General features: G+C 33.4%; 1 protein-coding gene across 2 annotated transcripts in view; it reads left to right on the top strand.

Moving 5' to 3' along the window:
- Positions 1–17,891, top strand: part of VPS13A (vacuolar protein sorting 13 homolog A) — a 280,175-nt gene that overhangs the window by 21,836 nt on the left and 240,448 nt on the right. For both annotated transcript variants that reach the window (XM_024126732.3, XM_024126734.3), the window contains exons 2-9: positions 1,345–1,388; positions 3,618–3,660; positions 7,032–7,127; positions 7,397–7,498; positions 12,278–12,387; positions 13,085–13,144; positions 15,308–15,367; positions 15,581–15,661. In XM_024126732.3, coding sequence (XP_023982500.1) covers positions 1,345–1,388; positions 3,618–3,660; positions 7,032–7,127; positions 7,397–7,498; positions 12,278–12,387; positions 13,085–13,144; positions 15,308–15,367; positions 15,581–15,661 — 596 coding nt within the window. The remainder of the gene's footprint in view (positions 1–1,344; positions 1,389–3,617; positions 3,661–7,031; positions 7,128–7,396; positions 7,499–12,277; positions 12,388–13,084; positions 13,145–15,307; positions 15,368–15,580; positions 15,662–17,891) is intronic.

Raw genomic sequence — 17,891 nt, 5'->3', positions numbered from 1 at the left:
AATATATATATATACACACACACCCATATATATATATATATATGTATATATATATATATATATATGCTGGGTTGGCCAAATATATATATTGGGTTGGCTAAAATATTCGTCCGGGTTGTTCTGTACATCTTGCGGAGCAACTCAAATGAACATTTTGGCCAACCCAATATATATATATAGACTGCTATACAAAAACCTCAGGGTAACCGGAAAAACCAAAAATCTAAAATCACTTGTACTTTAAATGGTACTACAAGCATCTAAAGTTAGTTTTATATGGAAATATTAACTTTGTTGGACATTTTAATGTCATTATCTCTTAATCTTTTTTCAGTGTCATTTATTTTTCATTTTGCTGCACTGTGAGCCCTTTTTTATTTGTTAAGAGTATTTGATAGAAATATTTCTATCAAATTTAATTTTTTTAACCAGTATGTGGAGATATTGTATAACATAGACTTATTTAAAGCTGTTTATAGAAGATACATTTTAATGTAAAATAATGTTTTACAGTATAGCACTTTTCAGTTGTACTCAGTAATTCATTTTATGTCTGCATAGTATATTAATTCGAAAAAATATTCAGAGCACAAAGTATATTGAAGGCTGCCAGTACAAAGAATTATCCATAAATGAAAAGTTTATGCTCTACATTTGAACATTACAGTAGAAAAAACAATAAGTGATACTCCATGTACCTATATCATTCACTGATTGGTCACTACCACAATGGATCAATAAGTTTGTCTAATTGTATAGCTTACCTTTATTAGATGTTTACTGATGTTTATTTCTTGTTTTCCCCAGCCGTTATGTGAACGTCTGGACAGCAGTTACTCATATTCAAATTATTGCTTAAAAGTGAAGGCATTCATTTTGTGTAGCAGAATTAAAACAGACCAAGATATGACAACATTCAGTATCTCTGGGAAATCCTTGTTAATCTCACATTGATGGATTAAAAATTTCTTTGCAATTGCTCATTACAAATACATTTAAATACAGTTCATTTTTCCTGTATTTTCTTATATCATGCTGTGTTGGTAAATTCATATTATTTGTATAATTTTGATGAAAATGTATTCATTAACAGTGAGATACAACTGTACAGGTCAGAACTTATAGTAAATGATGTTTTGGTCAGACATACAAGCTTAGACTAAGTTAAAGGATGAAGGTGAGCCAACAATCATAGTTGGATTCTGTTTCTGTTATGTACATTTTTATGATCATTTTTATGATTATTTTCCTTAATATGACATTTAGGAATGAAGTTTACCTAACTTGTTAAAATAAAAGTTATTTGAAAATTTCAATTTTTTTTAAATAATCTTTTCTTTTTAGGAGCTGTGGCCTTGAAGAATCTTGAAATTAAAGAAAATGCCCTGGTAGGTTTTGACTATAAAAATTGTTGTATTAGTGCAGTTAGCTACATAGACTTCTTCCTGATTTACATTAACATCTTAAATTATTTAAGTTTGAGAAAAATTTTAAAAAGTAACTTTTGTAAAATGTGAATTTTGCAAAATGGAGTTTTAATGTCCATAAAAGTACAAACTGACAGTTTAGTTTTCCCCATTAAAAATATTTCTGAAATTTATATCTTCCTATATGGTTTCATTTTAGATTGTTAATTTACCTCTCCAATCATCTTCAGGTTTTTTTTTTCCTAATACCATTTTAATCATTTTTTACTGTAGAATACAGTGGCATGAATTAGTGTTGTACAACTGTCATCAGTATGTATTTCTAAAACATTTTTGATACTCCAAGGGGAACCCTGTGACCAGTAAGAAATACCTAACTCCCCATTCCCTCTCTCCATATACTCTGCTAACTTCTACTTTGTCTGTCTTAATTTGCCTATTCCAGGTACCTCATATAAATAGAATAATGCTATGTTTGTCATTTTGTGTCTAGTTTACTTAGCATAATTCCTTCAAGGTTCATCCATGTTGTAGCATTTATCAGAAAATCACTCCTTTATCTGGCTGAACAAATGTATGTATATGCCACATTTTGTCCATTTATCTGTTGATGGACACTTGGGTTGTTTCTGCCTTTTGTCTCTTGTGGATAATGCTACAATGAACATTAGCATACATGTCTGTTCAAGTTCTTACCTTCAGTTCCTGTGTGTAAATACTTAGGAGTGAAATTGCTGGATTATTTGGTAATTTTATGTTTAGCCTTTTCAGGAACTGCCACACTGTTTTCCATAGCAGTTGAACCATTTTACACAGGCATACCTTGGAGATTTTGCAGGTTCGTTTCCAGTCCACTGCAATAAAGTGAATACTATCACAATAAAGCAAGTCACATGAATTTTTTGGTTTCCCAGTGCATATAAAAATTATATTTACTCATACTGTATTCTCAAAAACCAGTTTACATACCTCAATTAAAAAATAACGCTATTGGGAAAGTGGCGCTGATAGATTTACTTAACACAGAATTGCCACAAACCTTCAATTGGTTAAAAACAAACAAACAAGCAACCCCCTCCCCCCCCCCCCCCCCCGCCGCAGTATCTGGGAAGCGCAACAAAGCAAAGTACAATAAAATGAGGTATGCCTGAATTCCCACCAGCAATGCATGAGGGTTCTAATTTCTCCACATCCTTGACAACATTTATTTTCTGGTTTTTGATAACAGCCATCCCAATGGGAATGAAGTAGTATATCGTTTTGGTTTTCCTTTGCACTTCTCTCATGACTGGTGAGGCTGAGCATCTTTTCGTGTGCTTATTGGCCATTTTTATATGTTCTTTGGAGAAATGTCTATTGAAAAGCATTGCTGATTTTTTTTTTAATTGTTTTTTTTTTTGGTTCTTTATATATTTTGGATATTTCCCCTTATCAGAAGATATGATTTGCAAATACTTTCTCCCATTTTGTGGGTTGTCTTATGCCTCTGTTAACAGTGTTATGTACAAAATTTTTTTGTGCAAAAAAATTTTAATTTTGATGAAATTGACTTCATCATTTTTGTATTGTTGTCATTGCCTGTGCATTTCATGTGATATCCAAGAAATCATTGCCCAATACAGTGTCCAGAAGATTTTACCTTTTGTTTTCTTCTAAGGTTTTATAGTTCTAGTTCTTGTGTTAGGTATTTGGTTCATTCTGAGTTAATTTTTGTATATGGCATAAGATAAGGGTCCAACTGCATTCTTTTGCAAGTGGATATCCAGTTTTCCCAGCACCATTTATTGAAAAGGTTGTCCTTTCCCAATTGAATGGGGAGAAATTTATTTGAGGATTTTTTTGCAAAATGAAGTTTAATCTTCTTACAAATACAAACTGACAGTGGAATTTCCCACTTTCTTTTTCCTTTTTCAAGCAGTGTAAAAGCTGTAGTGATTCTGGTTTCGGTAAGTTAGGGGTCAGTATTGCTGTAGAACTTTTTTGTAGTTATTTTAAGGTGATCAGTCTGAATTTTATGGATTTGAAGATAATATTGCAATTATGTATTTATAAATTTAAGTAACTGTTGAGGGTAAAGAGAAGGTATAAGTTAACTTAAATCCCTTAAGTAATTCTGGGAAGAAACAAGTAGTCATCTGTTTTGTTAAACTGTATATGTACTAATATTTTACATATGTGTATTTTTTGTAGAGTCAACTGGATGTACCGTTTAAAATTAAAGTTGGCCATATAGGTAAGCTATCCTTATTATTTGAATGTCCTTCTTGTTGGACATGCAACCAGATTAATATGTCTAATATCTCTATAATGTGATATTTGTAATGTTTCTGAGCATAAATTAAAAGCATTATGTGTTTTCATCTACGTAGAGCTTAGTTGTGTAAATTAAAAATGTTGTACATGAATCCCTTGTTCAGTACTGGTGAAATTATGCATATTGTTAAGTGTTAAAATGAGTTGAGATCAAAGCATTAAATCTAATAGAGAGCATGATTGTCTCAGTTTCTTAGGTTTCTGACTAGTTATCCTCGTTGTGTTCCGATTGGCCATGGATATGTGGTATAAGGAGTAGGGTCTGGATCATCCAGGCAGTATGGCTAGGAACCAATCAAAAACCTAGTTTCTGCTCTGGAAGTTTTCTAGTTTTCTAGGAAACACTGTGCCATCTTTCTTGTTTTGTATTATTTTTCCAGTTTTTGTAGTTTACATATTAAATGTATTGGTTGAACAGAAATAATTGATTCAAATATGATGTTTTAACATGTTTAATGAAGACATGTATGTTTGGTTTCTTAAATTATTTTGGTTTATTGTTTTAACTTTATTGTTTAAACTTTATTGGTTTAAGTATTGGTTTAAGTATTTAAGATAGTGTTATTATTTGTGACTTGGAAGTTTTATTGTTATACAGATAATTTGTGTAGTAGAATGTATATAATGTTATTGCAGTGTTTTGGTGTCACTTGGGGAACAAGGTGTTCTGAAAGCTTATATAAATTACATGATGAATGTCTCCACAATTTTGTGCTCTTACAGTTGGTATTAGACTGTATGCCAAAGAAAGTTATCATTTACATTTACATTGCTGAGACTCAAATTCTGTTTCCCTCCTTTCCCCCACCCCCACAATTTAAAGACTATTTAGTAGAGATAAGACGGGAAAAATGTCACCCACCTAATATATTTATTTCCACCTAATATATTTATTTTTGCAGCTCTCCCGTTGCGGAGCACAGGCTCCGGACGCGCAGGCTCAGCGGCCATGGCTCACGGGCCCAGCTGCTCCGCGGCATGTGGGATCTTCCCGGACCGGGGCACGAACCCATGTCCCCTGCATCGGCAGGCGGACTCTCAACCACTGCGCCACCAGGGAAGCCCTTTGCAGATTTTTCATTGATTGTTTACATGTGAACATTTTGACTTCCTATAATCATGGTATATGTATGATTTTATATTCTATTTTTAAGTTAATATTTAATAAAGATTGCTCATAATCCATGTTAATTTGACCTCCCTTATTTCTTAAGGTAGTGTAATAATCCATTGAATGCATATTTGGACAATGTAATCTTATATTTCTATTGGTACAAAAATATTACATAAACATTTTCACATACCTTTTGAAAATATTCCAAAAGTCATTGAATTTTATAATTATATTCATTGTAAATCAGTGTATATAAATTTAACATCAATTCAAGAAAAATAAAAAATATATATATAAGGGCAGTAGATCGACCTGCTTTCATTTAGAACCTACCTTCTTTCCTTTCTCTCTTTTCTTTTTTGACCATGTTTAAAAATGATAAGGTAATTTTCAGTGTTAATATAAGGTGGTAGAAGGTACACTGCGCTAATACCTAATACATAAGATAATCTTCAGAATCATTTAAGGTGTCGTTTGCATATCTATCATAGAACCTGACATTCTTTAATATCATTATTATTTACTTTTCTTCTAAACAGTAAGTTTTTTGAGAAGTGGATTTAATTTTAAAATTTTATTTTAATTTTATTGTATCCTCACTTAGCACAATACTTGGCATATAGTAGGAGCACAATTTGTTGAATGAAAGAAGTACACATTTCCAAATGAGTGGTACAGTAGTACAGCTAGTTTTATAAGAACATATTGTTAACCCCCTTGCCATTAATGGAGGTTGTTAATCTTACTGATCTTTCAAAGTTTTCCTCATTTAGCATGCAGAATTACATACATATCAGATATAAATACTCACGTGTTTTCAAAGTAATTGCTTTCATGTGGAAGATTTTTGAAATTACCTTCGTTTATATTTTTTCTGAATTTTCTAAATTTTCTGTAAGAAGCCTGCACTTCATAAGGAGAGGAAAAAATAGTTAGGCTTTAAAAGGAAAAAAAAACTTAGTGGTAAAAATGGTACATTGTTAGTTTTATATGTGTTTCTTTGCATACTTAATGCTATTGTGGCACTGTTCTATGTTCTTTTATTCACTTACTTTTTTGGATTATTAATGTATGTGTGTGTATGTGTGTAAGCAGTCTGCTTGATACATTTATAAGTAAACTGTCAAATTCGTCACAATTATCTTTCCCCCCAAATTGCTCACTTCATTTTGGTTATATTTTGGATAGTATGGAAATTTGAAATGGTCACTATCTTCTCTGATTTTAAAACTTAGAAAGTTATTCCTCTTTTAGAAATCAGATACTTTGTTTTTTTCTGAATTGACTTAGTATGAAGAAATCTTTTTCACAATTTGGGGTTTTTTAAAACATGGATTTTGGGGGGGTTATGTAATGCGACATGTCTAAGTATGTATTACTAACCAGTTAATGCAACACTGGTGTATCTAAGAAGTCTTTCCCTTCCCCAGTCATGACAACTATTTCTAAATCTAGAGATTCATACTTTGTAAAAAAATTTTAAAATACTGAAAAAAACTATTATAGAAATTTTGTAAATACATAAAACTAGAATTAATAGTATAATCAGCCACTTACATAGTATTTTTTAGTTCAAGAAATCTAATGCTTTTTAAAATACTTTGTTATTGGGTTGTAGTAAAATATTTTCATTAGTTGGAGCGATTTTCTAATATTGCCTAGGATCCTTGATTGTTACCATAGAAATTTGTTAGTACATACACTTATGATAATCATACCTATGTATATACTATATATATATACCATGTAATATATATGTAAAATCTATATATAAAAAATACACATATAAAGTATGTAACCTACCTTTTTAAAGTATGAGAAAAATATTTCTTAGAGATTTTGAGTAAGAATTGGGGAAAATCAATATTGTAATATCAAGTGTTGTTGATTAATAGAAGAATAATATTGGTATGTTTGTGGTACATATCACCAGAAATAGAAATTTGTAAATATTTAGAATATGGTGTAGTAGATTTTCCAAAAATACTAGTACAAATAATTTCAAATCATCACTATAAAGCCTTTCTGTTTATGGTTGTAAAATAGCTTTCTACAAAGTTAACGAGCTCATAAGGTCAAAGGCTACTTTGTTAGCTCTTTTAATGCCTGACAGAAAATAAGCTGATAGTAAATCTAGGTTGAAATAATAATATTTTTTGTCTTTTTTTTTCATGTAGGTAATCTTAGTCTTATAATTCCATGGAAAAACCTTTATACCCAACCAGTTGAAGCTCTATTGGAAGACATTTATTTACTCATAGTGCCTTCTTCTAGTAAGTCAAATTTTAAACATGATCATTTCAGTTACTCTTTTTTGTGCATGGAAAAATCTTTATATTTGATAATTATGTTTGTTCAAATAATTTTGGTGAATTTTTGGAGTTTTTTTTAATATTTAAATTTGGTATTTGATAATACAACATAAATTGGTTTTTACTCTAATTTTTGCAGACTTTGAATTAGTGATTATTTTCCAGGATATTTTTTGGAATGAGTAAATTTAAGGTAATTAAGATTCTTCCTTTTTTTACACTTCCTGTAGGAATAAAATATGATCCTTTAAAAGAAGAAAAACAACTCTTTGAAGCAAAGCAACAGGAACTGAAAAGGATAGAAGAAGCAAAACGAAAAGTAGCTGATCAAGGTAAAAACAAATAAGAATGGTAATAAGAAAAGTGGAAAAGACCTAAATATTTATCACATTTGAGTATTATTTTCTTCTGGAAGCACTGAGATTACTGTAAAAATATGACAGAATCTTATTACATGAGGAATTTTAATGTTTCTATGTTTTATCATGTTTACAGAAATTTTACCTTATAGAAATTTACCTTAGTGCAAATAATATCCCTAGCTTATAAGAGTAAGGTTAGATTTTAACTATAGTAATTAATTTCATCAAGCATATTTTCTTACCTTTCTTGTCTTCTCTTTCTTATTCCACTTTTATCAATTCTTCACCTTTTGGAGTTACTTAGTCTCTTGATATATTTTCCCAAATCTGTTTACCCTCTGGCTTACATCCATTCCTATTCAGCCTAGACCAAAATGGTCCATTACTTCAATCCACTTCTTTTGTCATTGACAGAGATGTCCTGCAGAAATCTAATACCTTTCCACTTATGCTAGTGATAGTAATGGTGTCACCATCAACACCTATGCTCTGTACTCTGACTCTTAACTTCTCCTTCTAGTGAATCTTTCTCTTTGGCATATAAATATAATGTAGCCCCCCTTATCTTTAAACATAAAGTCATTTTCCTAACCTTGTCATCTGCTTACCTTATGCTCCTCTGTCCTTCATTTGATAGCTAAGCATCTTAAAAGAAATATATGTGTACTGATCAAAATATCCTTGCCATGCATTTATTTTTTTTAATTAAAAAATGCAATAATAAACAATTTACCTGCTGACAAACAGGTAAAAGAACATTAAAGGAGATTTAACACATTTCCTGGCAACACTTCTTGTAATTATGTTTTCCTTTCTGTTTTCATTCATTCCTACCCCCATCCTCTTTTCAAAAAAAATTTTTTTTATTGTGGCATACATATAACAAAATTTACCATTTTAACTGCTTTTAAGTGTACAGTTCAGTGGTATTAAGTACCTTTGTTGTATTGTAACCATCACCACCATATCTCTTCATATCTCTTTCATCTTGTAAAATTGAAACTTTACACCCAATAAACAATAACCCACCTATTCTTCCCCCCTTACCCCAGACGCTGGCAACCACAATTCTACTTTTTGTCTCTATGATTTTGACTATTCTCAGTACTCATGTAAGTGGAATCATGTAGTATTCATGTTTTTTCAAGTGGTTCATTTCACTTAGCATTATGTCTTCAGGGTTCATCCATGTTGTAGCATATGTTGGAATTCCCTTTTTAAGGCTGAATAATATTCCGTTTTATGTATATACCACATTTTGCTTATCCAATCATCCATCAGTGGACACTTGGGTTGCTTCTGTGCTTCAGCCATTGTGAATAATGCTGCTCCGAACATGGGTGTACAAATATCCCTTTGAGACGCTGCTTTTAATTCTTTTGGGTATAGACCCAGATGTGGAGCTGCTGGATCATATGGTAATTCTACTCTATTTTTAATTTTTTGAGGAAATGCCATAATGTTTTCTACAGGGACTTGTACCATTTTACAATCCCACAAGCAGTGCACAGGGGTTCCATTTCCTTCACATCCTCACCAACATCTGTTGTTTTCTATATTTTTGATAATAGGGTCCTAATGGGATGAAGTAGTATCTCGTGTAGTTTTGATTTGCATTTCTGTAAAAATTAGTATTTTAGCATCTTTTCATGTGCTTATTGACCATTTGTATGTTATCTTTGGAGAAATGTCTGTTCAAGTCTTTTGCCCATCATTTAATTGTTTTTTTTGTTTGTTTTTATTGTTGAATAGTATGAGTTCTTTATATAATTGGATGTTAATCCGTTATTAGATATATGATTTGCAAGTTATCTTCCATTCTCTGGGTAGCCTCTTTACTCTGTTGATAGAGTCCTATGATGTACAAGATTTTTAACTTTTCATGAAGTCCAATTTGTCTATTTTTTCTTTTGTTTCCTGTGCCTTTGGTGTCATATGCAAGAACTCCTGCCAAATCCAATTGGCATCTTCATTTATGGGCATTTAGGATCAGATTTCTTCCTCTGTCATGTTGTCTAAGGCCGTCTGCTTTCCAGCTTCTAAATTTTTGAGTTTCTCTCTTATTTATTCTTTCTTCTACACTCTTTTTCTTTTGATCTTGGAGATTTATCCATTTTTCCACTTTACTTTTGCCTTGACTTTTACTGAGGAATAGAAAAATAGATGCAACTGATGTTTAATCAAAAGTCCCTCTTATTTATACTTAAATCTAAAATATAAATAACCATGCTTAAATTACATCAGTTATACCTTACTGTTATCAGGTAGAAGTTTGAACTCTTCAACAGGATACATAAAAGCTCTTATGATTTGAATCCTTTGTACCTTTCCAGCCTAATTACTGGCCCCATCCCTTTCATATCTTCTCTGTTCTTTGTTCCAGCCATACTGACCTTTGTAGTTTACTGAATGTACCAACTTCTCTGTGATTATATCTCACTTCCGACTTTATCCAGTATACTTTTTTTTTTTCTTTCTTTTTTTTTTGCGGTACACGGGCCTCTCACTGTTGTGGCTTCTCCAGTTGTGGAGCACAGGCTCCAGACGCAAAGGCTCAGCAGCCATGGCTCACAGGCCTAGCCGCTCCACGGCATGTGGGATCTTCCCGGACCGGGGCATGAACCCGTGTCCCCTGCATCGGCAGGCAGGCTCTCAACCACTGTGCCACCAGGGAAGCCCTATCCAGTATACTTTTAATAGTTGTCAGCATTAGGATGATAATTCAGGCTATAAGGTGTGAATGAGATTCCCTGCAGCAACAGTACAGAATGAGAAGAGAAACATTTCTAGGACTGAGCCTGCTGTAAGGAAATCCAACATTTAAGGATTGTATAGAGGAGGAAAACAGCCAAAAAGAAAAAGAAGAGAGATCAAGAAAGAGTGGTTAGATAAGGAGAAAGAAATTTGGAGATTATATCTCCATGGGAAAAGAGTGTTTTAGGAAGCAAAGAATATGTCCGATCCTGCTGAGATATCAGGTAAATTGAGGATTAAGAAATAATTATTTTATTTATGACATGGAGGTCATTGGTCATCTTTAAAAAAAGCTGTTTTGATTGAGTGATGATTGCAGAAAAGAAGCTTCTATTTTTTCCATAGTTGTAAGGTCATTTGCTAAGAGTAAAGAGAGCAGTGGAAGGGCTGTTGGACCTTTGAAGAGTATCAAAAAGAATTTTGTAATAGTTATTCTGGAGAGTGAACAAGTTGACCGGAGAAATGTAGTAAGATTGCTGGTGAGTTGAAGTTGGTAATGATTAACTTACAGTAGCTGCAATCTGTTCTGTTGTAATTTTTCTCCTCCACTACTCTCTGGCAAGGCATACACATGTTTATATAAAAAGTAGACTGGTTTTTTTTTGTTTTTTGTTTTTTTTTTGGCGGTATGCGGGCCTCTCACTGTTGTGGCCTCTCCCGTTGCGGAGCACAGGCTCCGGACGTGCAGGCTCAGCGGCCATGGCTCACAGGCCCAGCCGCTCCGCGGCATGTGGGATCTTCCCGGACCGGGGCACGAACCCATATCCCCTGCATCGGCAGGCGGACTCTCAACCACTGCGCCACCAAGGAAGCCCTAGACTGTTGGTTTTATGCAGGGTTGGAGCTTTATTGACAGAGGAAAAGGAGAAAAAAGAGAACACAGAGTTTAAAGTGTTGGTGAAATAATTTATTATGGAATCAGAGCCAGATAAGGAAGTCAGGAAGAAACTAGTGGATGGGGAAAGAAAGATTTAGCATTTAATTGGATGACTGAATAAATTTATAGAGCAGAGGATTTTATTAGGTAGTGGTGGGATTCATTCAACATTTAAAATAAAATGTTCTGTCTTCAAAGAGTTTATATTCTACTTTCCACTTTTTAATTCTAAAGTCCTTTTCAATATATTCAAATATATTCACTTATCTCTTGTTCACTCACACTTGTCTTTGATGTACATATGATATCTTCATCAACTTTTCTTTATCTGAGACCTTCCTCTGGGTCAGCTGAATTAGGGAGTAGTAGGTCATTAGAGGAAAAGATAGACAATATGTATATACAGGTGGAATAGGACTAGAAATAGGAAAGGAGATCACCTTCATTGGCATTTTCAAGTGGGGGCAAAAACGTTAGTAATTAGTGGTTATCACAGGCATATTAAAAAAGAAATTAGGAACCTCAATTCTTTATTCTTTATATCTCCCTGGAAAGTATTGAAGAGATAGTTAATCTCATTTTGGAAAATGAAACAAATGATGAACTTCCTTCATCCTTGCTTAAAAGGAGAGAGGGAAAGGATCTTATATCTTCCTATTTTGTATTCATTGGGGAAGGAGCATATTCAGCTGTTTTATACTTCTAACCACAGACAACTTATGATGATAGCATAAATTTTAGCAGAGATTCATTCTTTGCTACTGTTTCTGGCTCTTCTAATATATGCCTATCATAATTCTTACCTAATAATCTATTGTTTTCTATGTCCTTATGCACTCAGGTATAGCTAACAGAAATTATAAAATTTGATGACAGTAAATTCTACATATTTGGCTTTAGTTTGATTGGATAAGAAAGTGGCTTTTGAAAACTTTGTGCATTTAGTCACCTGTGAAAGCCTTTTGGTATGTAAGACTTTTGGAAAGCAGGCTTTTAGTGTTTTGTTTACAAATACAGATATATTGCTTTAACAAGGTAACAGTTATGTTACCTCAATAAGTGTATACACATAGAGTGTATTTTTCATTCAAATTAAAAATGGATATTTGCAATTGTAGAAAAACATCGGGTGGAGAAACAGGACACTTTTACAGAAAAATTAATTACTCAGATCATAAAAAATCTTCAAGTGAAAATTTCCAACATCCATATTCGCTATGAAGATGATGTAAGTATTTTAATAGATGATAATGGTTTATATTTATTTTACTGTTTGTTGACACCTGCTCTGTAGTGGTCAACTTATGAGATGCTGGGAAGTGGAGGGATATAGAGCTGAAGATGACATTATCTTTATTTTTTATAATTATAGTTGTAATTTGCAGTCCTTAGTGCCTTGATTACACGTTCCTAAAATGTTCAGACATCAGATAGTGAAGGTAAATGCCTTGCTTATATTATAATCACCTGTGATAGATGAGAGTTATGAATTTAGCAGTTATATATTTTTAAAATACTTTAAATTATACTGTGTTTTCTTCCTGGAAAGAGCAATTGTCTAGGAATCATTAGAGCTAGACTTAACTAATTGTTTGATGTCAAATAGATCATGTATTCTCTCAAACACATAATTATTGTCGTCTCAAAGTTCTATTGTGAGGGTCAATCACTTTTTTTATAAACTTTTTTTGCAGACTGAAAAACATGATGCAGATGTATTATTATTGTACTACACTAATACATAGATACTTAATATTTTAATTAGTATTAGGAAAAATATAGGAATAAAAACTATTCCAGAAAGTTGGAAAATGTTTCTGAATGTTCAAAATAGCATACTTCCCAGAAATTGAAGTTCTTCTGTAATATGAATTTTACAGAACTACTAAAAATCTGAGTAAAATTTACTCTGTTTTCCTCTTTAGGTCACAAATCGAGACAACCCACTGTCATTTGGTATTTCCCTTCAAAATCTCAGCATGCAGGTACTTTGTTTAAAAAGAAATTCAACCATATTTAATTTTGCAGTATAGTTAATTAAATTAGTAATTAGTGTTAATATATGCCAGCATCAGGAGTAGGTATCTATATAGAAGTAGTACAGGAAGTTCGTAGACTGGATTGGAACTGAGGGTAGGTAGTTTCACAGTTCAGAAAATAGTTGACAATCAAATTTAGTTTCAAATGTGAGAGCCTATTATTATTTGCCAATTATGATATTTGATACTTTTTTTTAAAAAATCCATTCTGAATTTTAAATGCATAAGTACAAAATAAAAGTAATGTTCATTTCAGAATCTTTGATGAGTCATGAAAAGCCTAAAGAAACAAATCATTTTATCGTGACTATTAATAATCGTGGCATACTTTCTTCTTGTCTGATTTTTCACATTGAGAAATTTTAAAAGTATAGGAGCACATAGAGAATTATGAAACATTGGCTCATATCCAGAAGGCATGATTTTTGAATTTGTCATTTAGATTAAGTTTTAAATACTTTTAAAGAATAAGCTGTTATGAATAAAGTGTAAATTCCTTTTCTATTCGACTCCACTCTTCTCTCCCACCCAAGAGATAAACATCCTAAGTTTTTAAACTTTATATAATATATCCATTAAAACTGTGTAATATTTGGTAGATTTTTAAAAGTTTACATAAATATGTTATGTGATTCTTCTGTAAGTTCCCTTTTGCTCTACACATTGTGACATGTATTTATTGCCACGTGTAGTTCAGTTGATTCAGTTCAACTGCTCTATAGTATTTCATTACATTCTTTTATTTGTTATGTTCATTAAGCTTTTGTGTATGATTTGTTTTTAAAACTTGGATCCACCTCAAGCAGAAAGAGAAAAAAGAAAAGTCAAATGAAAAGTTATTCAATAAAGTTGGGTGAGGTAAACTGTCAAATGCTAACTGTTAATGCTGAAAAATAAGGATGGAGAATTAGCCATTGGATTTGGCAATGTGAAGGTGATTGGTAACTGTGTCAGCAGCGGTTTTCACCACTGGTTTTGGAGGTCCTTGAAAACTTGTGCCCCAGCCCAGACATATTAAATTAGAAACTCAGGTTGGGACCCAGCAATCTAGTTTAAAAAGCCTTCCAGGTGATCCTAATTGTGTGAAAACTTTGAGCAACACTGTTCTAGTCCATTTAGTTCTCTAGAAAAAAAATGAAAACCATCTTTTTAACATAAGCATCAGATATCAGTTTATTCCCCCCAGTGACTTTTCATTGCTCTTAGAATAAAGTCCATAGTTTTGTCTTAAAATAGTTTATAATCCCTTTGTAATCTGTCCCCAGGTAAGATACCTAATTTTACCTCTTTCCATTGTTTTGAATATGTTCTTGGGCCATACTGGGCTATTTCACTTCTTTGAACATGTCGTATATTCAAATATCTTCCTACTGTGAATCATATTCCCTACTGAATTTAGAATTGATAATTTCTATTAATGTGTCACTTATTAGGATAGATATCACTTTTGCCATCACATCCCTGAGATTGAGGCTTCCACCATGTTCTCCCAGAGTACTGTGTATTTAACCTCCATAAAGGCATTTACCTGTTTGTAATTTGTTTACTAGTTTGCTTTTCCACCAAGCAATGAGATCCTTGAATCCAGAATATTCATTTAATATTCTTTGACTGAATGTTATTATTATTTTTTAAAATTTATTTATTTTATTTTTGGCTGCATTGGGTCTTCGTTGCTGCCTGCGGGTTTTTTTTTCTCTAGCTGCGGCGAGTGGGAGCTACTCTTCTTTGTGCCGTGTGGGCTTCTCACTGCGGTGGCTTCTCTTGTTGTGGAGCACGGGCTCTAGGCACGCGGGCTTTAATAGTTGTGGCACATGGGCTCAGTAGTTGCGGCTCGTGGGCTCTAGAGCGCAGGCTCAGTAGTTCTGGTGCATGGGCTTAGTTGCCCTGCGGCATGTGGGATCTTCCCAGACCAGGGCTCGAACCTGTGTCCCCTGCATTGTCAGGCGGATTCTTAATCACTGTGCCACCAGGGAAGCCCCTGAATGTTATGTTTTCAAGGACATTTTAATGGAAACTTGGTCTAGGGCATGATAGATTCTGTTTATCACTCTGCCATTTCACATGCAAGTGGCAGTTTTTTTTACTGCTTTTTATTTTCCTTTTCAGACAACTGATCAATACTGGATTCCATGTTTACATGATGAAACTGAGAAACTATTTCGTAAGGTAAAATAAACAAATATGTTTTGTCAACCCATGGGCTTGACAAAAGATACTTTTAATTAGGAAGGCAAATGATAATATATAGATAAGGATTTTTGTGAATTGTGTTTAGTTGCTTAACTGTTATATGACCAATTATTTGAGATTCTGAAAAAAGCATATGTTAAAGAATCTTCAATGAAAATGAGGCTTATAATAAAATTGATTTATTTTCAGTTAATCCTATTGGATAACCTTTTTGCCTATTGGAATGTGAAGTCTCAGATGTTTTATCTTAATAATTATGATGAATCATTGGTGAGTAAGTTTTTTTGATATATGCATATACACTTTCGTTGGTATCATATTTTGCATAAGGTTTTATTCATTGTCATTTATCTGACATACTGTAGTCAGTTGTCCTTTTTTTCCTTAGGCAAAATCCATTAGCGGAATGTACAGAAATAGGTGAATATATATGTGTGTGTACAGAAACATATAAACACCTGCCTTTTTTTGTATAATTGACATGCAACATTTATTACATGTATGCAACATAATGTTTTGATATTTGTATATATTGCAAAATGATCACCACAGTAAGTCTAGTTAACATCCATCACCATACATAGTTACACAGTTTTTTTTCTTATGATGAGAACTTTTAAGATTTACTCCTAGCAACTTTCAAATATGCAATACAGTATTTTTTTAAATTTTTTTAAAATTTTTAAATTTTTTATTTTTTTGCGGTACGTGGGCCTCTCACTGTTGTGGCCTCTCCCGTTGCGGAGCGCAGGCTCCGGACGCGCAGGCTCAGCGGCCATGGCTCACAGGCCCAGCCGCTCCGCGGCACGTGGGATCTTCCTGGACCAGGGCACGAACCCGTGTCCCCTGCATCTGCAGGCGGATTCTCAACCACTGCGCCACCAGGGAAGCCCTGCAATACAGTATTATTAACTACAGTCACCTGTTGTACATTACATCCGCATGACATAATAATTATTTTATAACTGGAAGTTTGGACCTTTTGACTCCCTTCATCAATTTTACCCATCCCCACTCCCCACCTATGGCAACCACCAGTCTGTTCTCTGTATCTGTGAGTTTGTCTTTTTTTCCTAAATTCCACATGATGTGAGATAATACAGTATTTGTTTTTCTCTGAGCTATTTCATGGTCCATTTGTGTTGTCACGAATGACACAATTTCATTCTTTTTTATAGCTGAGTGATATTCCATTGTGTGTGTGTGTGTAAAACATTTTCTTCATTCACCTTTTGAAGGACATTTAGGTTGTTTCCATATCTTGGCTATTATAAATAATGCTGCAGTGAACATGGTACAGATATGTTTTCAAGTTAGTGCTTTTGCTTTCTTCAGGAAAATGCTCAGAAGTGGAACTGTTGGATCATATGATAGTTCTATTTTTTTAGGTTGTTTCCATATCTTGGCTATTATAAATAATGCTGCAGTGAACATGGTACAGATATGTTTTCAAGTTAGTGCTTTTGCTTTCTTCAGGAAAATACTCAGAAGTGGAACTGTTGGATCATATGATAGTTCTATTTTTTTTTTTTTCCGGTATGTGGGCCTCTCACTGTTGTGGCCTCTCCCATTGCGGAGCGCAGGCTCTGGATGCGCAGGCTCAGCGGCCATGGCTCACGGGCTCAGCTGCTCCACTGCATGTGGGATCTTCCTGGACCGGGGCACGATCCCGTGTCCCCTGCATCGGCAGGTGGATTCGCAACCACTGTGCCACCAGTGAAGCCCAGTTCTATTTTTAATTTTTTTAGGCTCCGCTATATTGTTTTCCATGGTGTCTGCACCAATTTGCATCCCACCAACAGAGCAGAAGAGTTCTCTTTTCTTCACATTCTCACCAACATTTGTTATTTTTTGTCTTTTTGAAAATAGCCATTCTAACAAGTGTGAGGTGGTATCTCTTTGTGGTTTTGATTTGCATTTCTCTAATGATTAGTGTTGTTGAGCATCTTTTAATGTACCTGTTAGCCATCTGTATTTCTTCTTTGAAAAATGTCTTTTCAGGTGTTCTGCCCATTTTTTAATTGGATTGTTTATTTTTTTGCTTTTGAGTTATATGGGTTCATTATATATTTCAGATATTAACCCTTATCAGGTATGTGATTTGCATATATTTTCTTTCATTCATAAGGTTCCCTTTTCATGTAATTGATGGTTTCCTTTGCTCTGCAGAAGCCTTTAATTTGGTGTAGTCATAATTGTTTATTTTTGCTTTTGTTGCCTTTGTTTTTGTTGTCCAATCCAAAAAAAATCATCAGCAAAACTGATGTCAAGGAAATTACCACCTGTTTTCTTCTAGGGATTTTTATGGTTTCAGGTCTTATGTTCAAGTCTTTAATCCATTTTGAGTTATTTTCATTTATCATGTAAGGTAGTAGTGCAATTTCATTCTTTCGCATATGGCTGTCAAGTTTTCCCAACACCATTTATTGAAGAGACTGTCCTTTCCCCATTGTATGTTCTTGGCTCCTTTGTTATAAATTAACTGACCATATATGCATGG

Source organism: Physeter macrocephalus, chromosome 9 (assembly GCF_002837175.3).
Source record: "Physeter macrocephalus isolate SW-GA chromosome 9, ASM283717v5, whole genome shotgun sequence".
Classification (NCBI taxonomy): Eukaryota; Metazoa; Chordata; class Mammalia; order Artiodactyla; family Physeteridae; genus Physeter; species Physeter macrocephalus.
Note: the sequence above shows the minus strand (reverse complement) of the source record. Positions and strands in the feature narration are given on the sequence as shown.